The sequence below is a fragment of the Ooceraea biroi genome, chromosome 11 (genome assembly GCF_003672135.1).
Source record: "Ooceraea biroi isolate clonal line C1 chromosome 11, Obir_v5.4, whole genome shotgun sequence".
Lineage (NCBI taxonomy): Eukaryota > Metazoa > Arthropoda > Insecta > Hymenoptera > Formicidae > Ooceraea > Ooceraea biroi.
In genome coordinates, this window is record NC_039516.1 from 12834871 (window position 1) to 12848324 (window position 13454).

The following is a 13454-nucleotide window of genomic DNA, read 5'->3' on the forward strand; positions in this document are numbered from 1 at the left end:
AAAATAAAAATAGAGGCGAAATTGTAACGCATGTAATATCTTTATTAAATCGATACTCTTTTTAATCTCCCTTTAACAATAGCACTAAAAAATTAAGTGAGATGTTTCAAGTCATTCGAGACATATGAAGCAATTGTACGTCACGATGTACGTCAAATGTACATTTAAAGTGAAAAAACCTGACTTATAATTCAAGTAATATTTCATTCATCATCGATGACGACAGCCATAAATTTACATAATGCCTAGTCGTAGACAACGATGATTGCTTGCTCGATGAATAATTTTTTATTGAATTTAATGAAGCAAAATTGGCCGCAAAAATCAACCTGAATTTTTGATGAACGTTTTGACTGATCCGATATCGACAAAAGCTCTAAGGTTATATTACAGGTCTTATGTTACACGTCGTCCTCGTGATTACGACTTCCAAAAGTTTGGATTCTGCTGCAACCGCCTCTCGAACGTCTCGTACCAGTTTTGCAGCACGGACAGTGGTACGAAGTTCTCCGTGGGGTTTGGCGTCATTTGCGTCTGCGTCACCGTGAAACTCGACACGTAGTTCACGAAACTGGTCATCATCTTCTGCACGAACTCCATGAACGAATTATTCGTAGTCGCGGTCACCGCGGCCGTCTGTTGCCCGATCACCGTCAGCGGTTCTACGGACACTCCGATTTGCGCGACGTGCGAGATCTTGCCGACCCCGAATATGTCCACGTTGCCGTTCTCGAACTCGTTCTTCCTCTTCTTCGATATCTTGAAGATGGCCGATGGCTTGGTGTTGGAAATGTACCCCAAAAATTGCCAGTTGGGTGGTGCGTTTGCGTCTGGCCAGCTGAAGTACACTGTCAAGTACACAGTGCGCATAAATTTAATTTGAAATCACTGAATAATTTATGCGTAAGAGTAATGCTTGCCAGCTAGCTTTACCTGAACCTCCCGTGCCATCTGGAAAAGGTATGGTCCCCGTTAAAAAGACTACTATATGATTTATGTTGTCCGCTTCAGGCACAGTGAATAAAAACTGATTCTCTCCAACCTGTTGGAAGTCAGTTTGGGGCTGGAACAAGAAGATTTCATTCATGCGCACAGGTAACGCTGCATACACATGTTTCACTTATAATTATTGAATAAATAACACATTATATTTTTAAGTTTAGGTTAGGTTAAAATAACGTGACGAAAACACGACTGGAATAATCCGTTGCAAAAATCAACGAACGCTATACAATGCAACTGCGACGTAGTTGATACTCACGAGTCGTCCGGCCACGAGTACGCCCAGCATTTTCGTGATGCATGTAAGTCATTCCAATCTGTATTCCTCGGCATAATATACTCAAGTACGGTATATTACAAAAATACCAGATCATGGAAGTTGAGAGCAGTGTTCAGGCAGATCGTGAGACAAATCTTAAGCATGCGCAACCGTCGCTCATCCATAGAGCACATGAATAGGTAGAACGGTAACTACAGGTGTTAAAAAAGGTAGCAATTGCAATTGCAAACGCGTGGAAAATTCATGGAAAAGTAAGCATGAAGCAACGAGTCGAACATATTAATAATATTAATTTTATATATTTTTTAAAGTAACAATTCTGAAAACGAATAATAATATTATAAAAGAGAGAGATAATTCAAGTTAGAAAAAATTGTAACTTAATAGAACGTTCAAAAGGTACTATTTATTTATTATTAAATAATATATGTATAATGCTATTTAATTTTCTAAATTGCCAATATTAATATATTTTATCTCTCTGTCTCTCTCAATGTCTTTCGTATTATATCAGTTGCATTGTAAGAAAGGTTTCCGCGAGATGAGTTACACCTTTTTGCCATAAATTGATTTATGATTTATACGCGCCCACACATTCGCGAACGAACAACGTACTGCGCGCGGCGCGCGCGTGACGTAAAAACGACGTACGTACAGCTGGAAAGTGTAATGGAAATAACGATTATGTCACTTCGGATGATTTCCGCATTATCAATCGCGTTTGCTTCACTTCGATAATATTTTGCCGCGGAAAGAGAAAGGATCGCGCAAAGGAGGGAGACGGAGGAAAACGACAAATAAGGCAAATATAGACGATTGTATCATTACGCGTGAGCTCACGCGTAATGATACACTCGGCATCGTTTATGCCCACATCTCGAGTTAAACGTTTCCGCGTTCGAATCGCGGATTGCATCTAGATATTCGCGCATTGCATCTGGCAATTCTGGCAAAACCCTTCCTTCCCTTTTTTTACGTGTTCTTCAAAATTGCGTTTCATCTTTTGCGTTTCCGATGTGGCAAGTCGAGCTCGCGGCCGATCCGAAAGCCGCTTGAAAAAGGCGAAGGCGTGCGCAGCGCCGATTATAGCCGCGTGATTTTCGTCGCCAAGCGTCGCCGATTTCGCATCGATTTCGGATCGAACGTGCTCGCCTCGAGCGCGATTATGATCCTCACGTGGGTGGGCCGTGCCTAGGGCAGCCGGTGGGCAGCGGCGAGCGGCGAAATAGAGGCGAAAAAGAAACGGCAGAAATATAAGTAAGTGTATACCGCGCGCCGCTCCTTATCGCGTCCTCGTATCTGCCTCTCGTAAACACGCGGCGCGGCGGCGGTGGCGCGCGCGAATTCTCCGAGCGAGCGAGCGGCCGTCGCGTCGCGTCGTCGAGAGCGCGCCTCTAGCCAGCGCGAATGCGCGATGCCGTAGCCCGTTATTTCGCCGCTGCCGATCGCGCGAGCGATTCGCGCCTCCGCGATTTCCGCGATCCCACGACGGGAGAGTCGCCTCGATCCCCGAGATCGTCCTACCGTGAGTATCACTCCACGTTATCTGTTATAACAATTTCCATGTGCGCGCGTCGGGTTCGCGATTTCAATTTTCTCGGATGAGTTTTTTCGATCGACGAATTCATTTCCGTTTTCCTTTCCCGTACATTTGCATTCTTCTTGATAACACGAGAAAAACGAACGAGTTTCTCTCGTTCCGGCTGCCTTATTCCTTCTTCCGCACTTGGAATAATTAAGCGAGTGCCTAGTGTTTACGTTTCGAAAGGAGAAGAGAAGAACAGACTAGGATTCAGGAACTAACGAGTAAACTTTTACACGTGCTCTTCCGCCCGACGGCTAACGTCGTCACCATTGTCAATGCGGAACTTGCCGCCAACCCGGATTTGCGCACGCGAGTTATGCGATTTGCAAACAATCCTCGATCTTTTCCTCGTCGGCTTGAAAAACACCGTCTTCGATTATTGCATAATCCTCCATTAAAAAATAATAACCCGACAAAAATGTCAAAATAAAATGACTTACGATTACAATAATAATAATAATAATAAATAAAAGATATACTAACACGGCATTCATATATTTATTGCCATCGTCGATGGCTCAGCATCGTTCATTTCCATCACCTAACTCGGCAAGACGACTCGCAGCGCGTGCGATCGATTAGAAGAGAAACGCCCGCGAGTTCGCGCGCGGAACTTCGATTTTCGAGCGCGCTCGCTCGCTCGCGCCGCACTCCCATACCATATTTGATCAAAAACGTCGCGCGCCGTGGCCTGGCTCCCTTTTACTTCGCCCCGTGTGCGCGCACACGGCCGACACGTCCGTCGAAAGGTTGCCGCGCGCGCCCGGCAGCTTAGGCGATTTAGGCGCGGAGGAGAGGTGCCTTTAAGGACGACGGACACCCGGACCGGGGGACCGGACTGATGTCATCGACCGTTCTTAAGGCAACGATGCCGCCGGCGCGCATGAAATTCAAGCGATGACTTGCGATTTCGAATCTCTCGATCTCGAAAGCCCGCGAAAGCAAATAAGGCAAAGCGAAACGTAATATTATCGATCAATTGTGTATGGCAACTTTGCAATTGAGAGCCCCTGCGGGGCCCGAGACAGACGCTCGATAACGATTTCTATGGATTTACTAGAGTCGAACATTCATTAGATTTGTATACAGCGAGGTTTCCTACATTGGCAATACTTGCGTATCATTGACGCTAATTTCACACCGCCTGCATTTTCTCTACCTTGAAGTTGACTATATATATATATTGGCAAGAGCGTGACCTCTCGCGATTGCCGTATTATCTTGTAGCAATCATACATAAAATAATAAATACGCATCTACCCAGTAAGCAAAATGTGTGCAATCTGCCAGCGGATTGGCAACAGATTACTGCAGAAGTTGATAGCAAATTGGCATCCGTTATGTCCGCATTAGGATAGTGATCTGCCAGCAGAGCCTGCTAACAGACTCTGACAGCAGATTGGCGGCAGAAACCGAGCAGGATCTGTTAACATCTGACGGCAGATTGACAGCAGAAACCGAACAGAATCTGCAGCTTTTGGCCATTCATATTTACGATATATTAAAGCATGTGTTTACTTTTAACACTATAAATTGGCATTTTATATTACCATGTGTTAAAAGAACGCATTTCTTTGTTTGTTAAATTAAAGTACATTTGGCTTGATGTGTCTTTCAGACAGTTCGTTGCATAATCTCTCTCTTATTGTTAATTTATTCTAATCTGAAGTCCGAATTTTGCTTTCGAACTTGAGATTGCTCGTGGCGTGCGTGAACTACATGAACGTTGTCCATGGGAGCCTCTGTGCCGCAAGTGCAAAAATTTTCAGAAAAATTAATATTATCGTGCCAGGACGCGTATATTAACTTATATAACTGTTAGGCTAAATCTTAACATCGAGTAAGAACTCAACGTGTGCGCCGCATAGCGGTGTGGAGCGAAAACACATATTCATAGCCGTGTAAATTTGAATACTGTCAAAAGCTGCAGATCCTGTTCGGTTTCTGCTGTCAGATTCCGCGCGTGCAGATCTTGCTCGGTTTCTGCTGCCAATCTGTCGTTAGATTCCGCGTGCGCAAATTTTGCTCGGTTTCTGCCGCCAATTTGTTCTTAGATTTTGTGAGCAAGCTCTGTTACATTTCTGGCACCAATTTGTCGAATTAATCGTTAATAACAACTTCTGTATCAAATTTGTTGTCTTTTGGTTGGCAATAGTTGATAGCAGATAGTTAGCATCATCTGCTTTCGGCAGACTTGGCTATCTGGGTAACGTCAGAAAATGTGATACGATCATGTACTACTACACTTTCCCCTTTCTAAGCTTCCTTTAACCTCCTATCTAAGATATTTTTATCTACTATATCTTACTGCACATAACGCTTATATTTCTTAGAACAAAGTTTTCTCGAAATAATGAAAATAATTTAATATCGTTCTATCTTTCTCATTTTACTTCCGTTAGCGGAAAATCGAAGAACAAGATATCTTTCTCTAGCCTTCTCGACATTTTGTCACAGCTGACTCGCGCGAGCAGAATCCATAAACGCGTGTACGACATTAAAAGTCCGCGGAGACTCTCGCGTATGACGGTATCGATCGAAAATTACTCGTGATCGCATCGGACATGCGACTTTTATACACGCGGGAGTATTTTTTGAACCGTGGCGCGCGCGCGCGATCTCGATCTAGCAGCGAGCGCCGATGACGTCACCGCCATGTACATACATGCATACACGCGCAGCGCGAAGTTAGGCGCGAGTACCAGCGAGGCGCGTCGAGTCAACCACGAAATTCAAGGTCCTCGGAGGCGTGCGCGCGCGCGTGAGCGCACGGAGCGGCACGGTTCGGAGAGCCCGTGCGAACTTCACCGTGTGTGACATCACGCTTCATTGTTGGAGGTTTACGTCATTCCCCGAGTCCGCTTCGTGGAGCGCGGTGCGTGGAGAGACGTCGGACGGGTGCACGCACGCACGCATGCTCGCTCGCAAGCATGCACGCACGCACGCACGCAAAGACAACCTTCCTCTCGTCGTGGAAAAGACACGAGCGATAAAATGTCGCCCACCCCATCGTTGTTGACCTGAGTGAGATTGAATCGCCCGCTCGCTCATTGCAGTGTGCTCCGAGCGCGTAAAACGAGGAGGCGCGTCCGCGAAGGTGGTGCTCGCGTACGGAAATCGCGTCGGAAGGAACGCGCGCGAAACGACATCCGCGCGATTACCGCTCGGAGCAGTTCGGCCGCGGTGTTCTCGTTCTCGTGAAAACGGACTCGTTCCAGGGCGACGTCGTCGCATAACAGTGTGACACGGCGGTGATCGGGACTCGTTCCCGTCGTACTTTCGCTCGCCCGCTGAATATCCACGAGTGAAATCCGCGCGCAGTCTCCGTCACGGGTGTTTCGCGCGTTTCCGCGAGTCGCCACTTCGTCATCGGTAACAATCGGCAGCGAGCGTCGCTTGCTCGCGCACTGTCGACAGCGGGCAGTGCGGTGAAAATGTGATTGATCGGCCGTTGCTGTCGCCCTTCTTCTTCTCCTCCTCCTCCTCGGCTAGCAGTCAGTGTGCGCTCAACGACGACGCCGCCGCCGCTGCTGCTGCCGACGACGACGACAACGACACGGCCGCCGGCGCGCCTCTCTTTCATTTTAAATATAACGGTGTATAAATAAGTATGAGCAATAGCGGGAGTGCGCGAGGCTCCTCGCGCCGCCACCGCCGTTGATTTTTCTGCCGTCCGCGCGCGCGGGTACGCGTTGTTTATCCACGCGCTCTCCGCGTCAGAGGAAGACGGACGGACGAACGTAGATACAGGCAGACGGAAAGAAGGAGCGCGAAAGCGCGAGTGAGAAAGTGCGTGAGGGTGCGCATCGCCCCGTCGGATGCACTCGACGGCTTTTTTGCCAGCAAGCGCGAGCGGCGCTCTACGGCACTCTTTGTGCGTGGGCATGCGACACCATCGAGCACCATCAAGGTTAGTGCGCGCACTAACTAACTCCTGCCTCGGTTCTCCGCGCGCTTCGTCTCTGTCTTCGTCGACAAGGATGGCAGGACCGGGACGGCCGACCGGGGGGAAAACATATAACGGGTGGACGTCGAGCGGTGGAAACCACGAGGGGGAGAGTAGTGCGAGCGCGTATAGTGCGGTCCCGACGAGAGTCGCTGGCGCGACGTTGCGCGAGGGAGAGCACGGCTGGTTCCCGAACCGTCGTTCGTTTATCGACGTCCATACGAGTCGACAGCGATAATCGACTCCTCCGGCCTGTCCGCGTCCTGTCGCTGTCAGATAAGGGTTCCGTCCGCAGTTACGGACGAGCGATCTCGGTCGAGCGCGGTCAGTCCGTGCGGCATCGTTCGCTGTTGACAAATCCTAGAAACCTCGTCGTGGCATAAAGAGTCCCGGGTGTGTATCGCTGTGGTAGGAAACGCTCAGTGTGGTCGATAGGGAAGGAGAAAGAGAGACGCATCGGTAGTTCCATGTGGTACTTTCGCGAGGGGAAGCGATCAAAGACGTTCAAGACGCGACGCGACAAGGTGGTTGCGTGGTGCGCGCGCGGTGTGTGCGATGGTGTATGTGTGTGTGTGTGTGCGCGCAGGACGTCCGTCAAGTTGTGATCGGAAGAGCGGTGGCACGCGATTTGTTGTGCTTCGTTGCGAATTCCGTGATTTGTTGACGGAGCGCCTCGTGCCCGACTCTCGCACAAAGTGTCCTCCTGTCCCTGTGACACCAATAATGCTCTCTCTCTCCCATTAGGGGATTAATCTTGCAGATCGATCGCGCGATTTTCGATCAGCCGTATGTTATTAACACGCGGGGAATACGATCGCGTGACGGCGTGCGCGTTTCTCAGGAACGTCAATGAGTAATCGTGACATTACACCGTGACGAACGAAGTGAGACATCGGTCGTTCTCGTCCACAGAGTCATCCGTAACTTGGCTACATTTACAATTACACGCGTGGTCGAGGAGGGTCTTAAATATCTGGCGATCTCGGTGCAACCGTGTGCTATAAATTTTCTCTGTGTTTCATTTAGGTGCGCTTGAGACTGTCGCTTGAGTGGAAGGCACAGCAGTGTATACATCTGTACCATTGGTGGCAGGCATCTAGCTGGTGTGCTGGCATGTGCGACAAAAATGTCAACAGGGTTGGTAGGACGGCCTCACCTTCAAAGACAAGGAGAATCTGTTAATTTTCTAGTTACAAATTTCTTAGATAAATTTGACAAAATATTCAACTATAAAAATATATCAAACAACAGTTTAATTGACTTTGATCACTGGCATCTGTCTTATTGGTTCACCCTCTTTCAGGAAAACTTGGAGCTTTGGATTGAGAGGAACGTAGATACGTTTGTACTTCTGGAAGCAGGCATTTAGGTCGATCGTACAGGTTTAAATAATGAGGAATATTTATCACCAGACATCGATCAGGCATAAACTCAACGGTCACCCTGCGTATACCCTGCGTAAGTATGTGCACGTGTGAATCTTACCTGGCCTTCATTCGATCAGCAAGAACAGCGTAATAAGGGAGGCTCGCTTGACATTTCAGACACACGAAATATACGTGATGCTGTTGTTCCCAAACTGCTTGCAGCTGTGCAACAAGCTGCAGCACGACGCTGAAGACTGTCCGAATCATCACTCCACCGATGCCTGTATAATGTTAGAAGAATTTTGCATATTTGCCGCAGAACTGGCACGTCTGTGCGAGCGAGGGTAACATAAAAACTTTACAATATATCGACAGGTTCGACTCAGCTAGGTATTTCTCTCTCAGCACTATCGAAGACGCTACGTATATCTCCTCACGGCTTCCACGGCTTCTTGCAAATCAGATTTGATACCCGCACTAAACGCACACGATTTTTCTCTTCTTGCTCCACAAACAAACACACACACGCGCCACATCCTCAATCGATCACTGGGTAAATCTGTATGTTGCAGGCGAAAGTATTGAGCGTTTGATAATGATTACGGTGGGAGATGTTTTAGAGCGATGATGAAACGCAACGCGGTGATGTCGGTCGTTGCAAAATTATTTGATATTTGGAAGTACGTTTCTTCAGCTAAAACGATTTAATTTATGCGTGCCACTATCCAGTACACCCTGCTGTTACCACATTCTGATGAAATTCGTTTGCCAGTTACGTAATTGGTGACGTCTCCTCCCTGGTATACGCAGCGATATTCGTGCAACTTTATGATTCGGACTAAGCCTCGTCATGTTTGCTGGAAAATAATTAAGTTATTAAATATCTGTTACGTGGTTTCGATCGTGAATGTGCAAAAGATGGAACAAATATTTTATAGAGATGATATTCTTTAATTATTAAAATCCTCGCGATATGTTGCAATGATGCGTTTGACAGTTTCCACGTATAAGAATTACAAAACTCACTCTTAATAAAATTGGAAGCAACATAGCACGTACGTATGAATAATGTAAAAAGTATGAATGAAAAAAATGTATTCTTAATCATAAAGTATGATGACTCAGTCATATATATATATACACACAAGGGTACATATATGGCCGAGCGCACACGAGGAGGAACCACTCTTGAATATCGGGTCCTACTGCAAACATTGTATTAGTCGTTACGGTATCGAGTGTGATAATACGGGATCAGAATGTGGTTTCGGAGGCTAAGGTTGTGCTACATGTGTCTGCTCGTGTTTACTTCTAGAACAGCAGCTGTTCCTATGAACGCCCCTCGCTCATTACACGGTGATGGAAAGGACACTAATCACAAAACTGGCTCAAGTAAGTCAACAAACGATCAAATCGTTCGCGCGCGCGCGCGCGCATCGCGCACCCGTCCCCGATTGACCCGCGACCCTCTTTAATTAATTCGCTCACTTGTCGATCGTTTGCGCAGAGAGGATGGCATATGAGGTATTTTTGGGCGGTTCGTGTAATCCAACCACCTGGAGGTCAGATATAGCGATACCGACCCTTCAGAACCTCGGGATCACTTACTACAATCCTGTGAGTCGCGTTCGTACGCTCTCTCTCTCTTACCTTCGCAAGCGCACCCATGAGCCGTCCGATAATTGGGGTTCCCTGTCTGCGCTTGTTGCAGCAAGTGTCGCAATGGGGCCCAGAGTTGATAGCCCAGGAGTACGAGGCGAAGCAGACGGCGCGAATCCTGCTGTTCGTGATCGACAATCAGACGCGCAACAGCGCGGGCATCATCGAGGCAGCTCAATTGGCAGCTACGCGTGGCGAATCGTTGGTCCTCGTCATTTATCCGTACCGCCAAGGGCAGACTATACTCGGGGAAGCTGTCTCCACGCAGTACGTTGCCTCGCGAAGTAACACGTTCGCACTTCGGCTTTCTTTATATCATCAATACGCATTCTGTTTCTCAGAGAATATTACGACTTGATGAACGGGCTGCTAGTACTTCAGTACCTAATGGAGAGACAGAGGATACCGATATTCGAGAGCGTGTCGGTCGCTCTTCACTGTACGTCCAAGGTAACGAATCTAATTAACGGGCGAATGCAAGTCAAGATTCATGATTTATATACGCGTGTGTGTACACACAGATGTTGCGTGAGGAGATCAACGTGCAGGACTGCGCGGATTTGTACACCGAGGATGGCATCAGACCTATAAGAATCTCGCTTACTCAGAATGGAACGGACGCAGTGTAAGTCTCCATCCAGAAATATATTTTATATTTCTGGTATCTGCTAAATGTAGCAGTAGAGCGAAGAATAAGGCAACGTTGTGAGTAACGCAAAGAAATTCTGTTTATGTTGCAGAACGTTGCGGGAGATATTCAAGTCGTTGGACGCTAACGATAGCGGTACGGTAAAATTAGGGGAAGTACGTACGAAGTCGTCGCAACGAGATATCCTGAAAAATTTATATAGCTACGTCGCTAGTTTAATCACGACTCTTCTGTTTCCAGGCATGGCGGATGTTGCAGTCGAACACGATGTGCAATAACATGTCTGTCGCCGACCTGCTCAATACGGTGAATAAATCCGGTAAGGTTCACATTTTATGACTTGCGCGTTTTATCTGACTAAAAAAAAACAACAGTAATTGCAATTACGATGCGTCCGTTGCGCAGAGACCTGCAGTGCCCTGATAGACGAATTCCCGGCGAAGGGCGACCCGGCGGAACTGAGAATCAATTTCGAGCAGTTTTGCGCCCTAGCCAGCGAGTCGTCGTGGACGCGAACGAAGAGTAACGGCGTCTCTTGCGAAAGTGAGATACCTTCAGTATGGAATATATTATATAGGAAGGCCTCGAAATTCATGCGACGAGCTATCGTCCATCCCTTTAATCGTTTCCTAGGTATTTCTGATTTTCAAGAATTTCCCACGATCTTCAGCACTTTGCACTTGAATCCGCCTCTTCCTCCTCCCCTTGCTCCTCTAAATGACTCACGACTGAAGCTTCACTCGATCTCACGCTGATATCTCTCTAGAGTAGATCGTAGAGCGGGGTCGAGATTCATGCCCGAGGGACTGTTCTAATTCAGAATGACCCTTTCCAGGTTGGGCCAATTCCTTCGTACAGGAGTCCGAGAAGAGGGATATCTACGTCGGCGTAGTCAGTAAAGATCTGCTTTGGTTAGAATCGTCCGCAGTGCCGCTGATAGAGTGAGTACCGTCCGGTGGATCTGAACCGTCGACAAGTCCGTCGATTTCCGTCCTCTCATTCGTCGCGCTGCATTACAGGTCAATGAGACTGTCTCTGCACCGACCTAGCCTGAACGAGTACAACGTAAGGGTGTTGCCGCAGGAGTTGCAGAAGATGAAGAACTCGCGGCTGATCCTGTTAATAGTGCCGCAGCACTCGCGCGGCATCGCCATTATGGCGTTGGCAGCTCACTTGATCGGACTGCGCGCTAAGCTCGTCCTCTGTGTTCAAACTCTCCCCGAGGATTGTGTCGTGTCTGGCGAACAGGTAGGGGCATTGACGCGCATTATTCGCTAATCGATGTAGGACACATCGGAATACGTAGAATGCAGGAGATAAAAGTGAATTCTTAGAGATAACTCGATACGCACTCGGTCACGTGTGCACGTATTGCGGATCGCAGAGGCCTTCGGATAAATTAATCTTGAACAATATGACTTGTAATAATTAGAAAGAAAGATTAACAATGCATCGATATAAATAATCGTTGCTTTCTGTTCTGATTCAGCTGACTGAACAAGCCAGGAAGGACTACAACCGGGGGAGGATGTACCTGTCGGACTACGCGACGCGCGAAGGTGTACCTGTTTTTCAGAATATCGCTGATGCTCTGCAACACGCGATACAGTTAGTTCAAAGTCTCTGTTGACTTAATTGCTCTTTAATGTTTTTTTTTTCTATTTTTTTCGTACGAGTAAGCTCCTCGGTTCGACGACTAATTTATTTTTACTTTTAACAATGTCCAGCTACCGTTTGAGATCGTACGTGCGCGCGCGCGCTCGAACACACTCGATAGGCATGAGAATAGGCTAATGAGAGACACGCCGTATCGTCATTGTTAGTCCTGAAAAAAAGCAAACCGTGGCGGCGTTATCGCGTGACGAAATGCTTCTCCTCAGTGTATCTTATCGTTATCATTTCTCGTCGATAATCCCCGTGCTACTTACGCACACTTTACGTCGTTAACGATATATCGCTTATTTAGGTATTATTATTACTACTACTACTACACTACTACTACTACTACTACTACTACTACTACTATTACACTACTATTATTATTACTATTGTTTTTAAATTCTTGACATAGTTGAAATATGAACAGTCAAGATCTTTTATTTCCGTCACAAGGAGGGTATTCCATTATTGCTATTTATTACGTGCATATCGCATTTCACGTGCAATTATTTTTACTTTGTTGGCCAAACAACGGTTCTCCTTATTTTATCTTCGTTTTTTTTTTTCTCCCTTTTAAGCGTATAATACGTACATTATTTTATACTAGCTAATGCGTCGTGCAGCTAACAGTTTTACTACTATCTAGCCGTCTTTTATTATTGCGTTCTTTTTCTCTTATCGAATGACGTTGAACCCCCTTTATTTAACATAGATGAATAGAAAGGAAAAAAAGGAGAGCGGTCTCTCAGGGTAGGTGGACATGCATACTATTTTTTTCTCGTTTTTTTTTATAGTAACTTAACGTTCGCAACATTTTTTTGTAACCTTTTGGTAACTGTGGTTGAGGATTGATTTGATATACATGTGTACATAGAGCTCGTAGTTGTTTCTAATGATCTAATCGATTAACTTTTTGCAATTTGATCGGGAGAGAGGGAGGCGGAGGAGGAGGACATCGTGCGGGACTGGTGAACTCGCGTTCCGGACGCGTAACAGACGTGCGTGTGTGCGTGTCCCGGCCGCGCGTGTATCCCGTGACGATGTGTGCGCGACATCACGCGTTTTTTTTTCTCGATCAAGCGTGATGCACAAGCATGAAATTCTGTTGAAAACAGGAATTTCAAGCAAGATTGTGTCCTCATCTAGTTCGGTATACAACGGTGTAGAGAAAAAGGGAAAGAGAGAGAGAGAGAGAGAGAGAGAGAGAGTGAGAGTGAAAGAGAGCGAAATGTGTAAGCTATTTAATACCTGCGGATTGCTTGATGCTCATCGTTCAAATGAAACGAATAAGAAAAAAAGAAAGAAAG

General features: G+C 46.8%; 2 protein-coding genes across 12 annotated transcripts; one reads left to right on the forward strand and one right to left on the reverse strand.

Annotated features, from left to right (window-relative positions):
• Positions 1-24: 24 nt before the first annotated feature.
• Positions 25-1444, reverse strand: LOC105275307 (protein OPI10 homolog). The gene is made up of 3 exons (XM_011332051.3): positions 1262-1444; positions 934-1063; positions 25-848 (listed from the first exon to the last, which is right to left on the reverse strand). The coding sequence occupies exons 1-3, from the start codon at positions 1289-1291 to the stop codon at positions 421-423; spliced, it is 588 nt and encodes a 195-aa protein (XP_011330353.1). The 5' UTR covers positions 1292-1444; the 3' UTR covers positions 25-420.
• Positions 1445-6469: 5025 nt separating this feature from the next.
• On the forward strand, positions 6470-13453 carry LOC105275310. 11 transcript variants are annotated; one of them, XM_026973854.1, is made up of 15 exons: positions 6470-6777; positions 7840-7954; positions 8117-8271; positions 8358-8524; positions 9496-9572; positions 9688-9797; positions 9892-10106; positions 10181-10289; positions 10361-10464; positions 10580-10643; positions 10729-10807; positions 10894-11121; positions 11324-11429; positions 11508-11736; positions 11978-13453. In XM_026973854.1, exons 4-15 carry the CDS (start codon positions 8376-8378, stop codon positions 12116-12118), a joined length of 1611 nt encoding a protein of 536 aa, XP_026829655.1. In that variant the 5' UTR covers positions 6470-6777; positions 7840-7954; positions 8117-8271; positions 8358-8375; the 3' UTR covers positions 12119-13453. The 11 variants fall into 11 exon arrangements, with proteins under 11 accessions (XP_026829655.1, XP_026829650.1, XP_026829656.1 ...); XM_026973849.1 differs by having other exon boundaries at positions 7840-7950; XM_026973855.1 differs by lacking the exon at positions 6470-6777 and adding an exon at positions 6784-7733.
• The last annotated feature ends 1 nt before the right edge of the window (position 13454 follows it).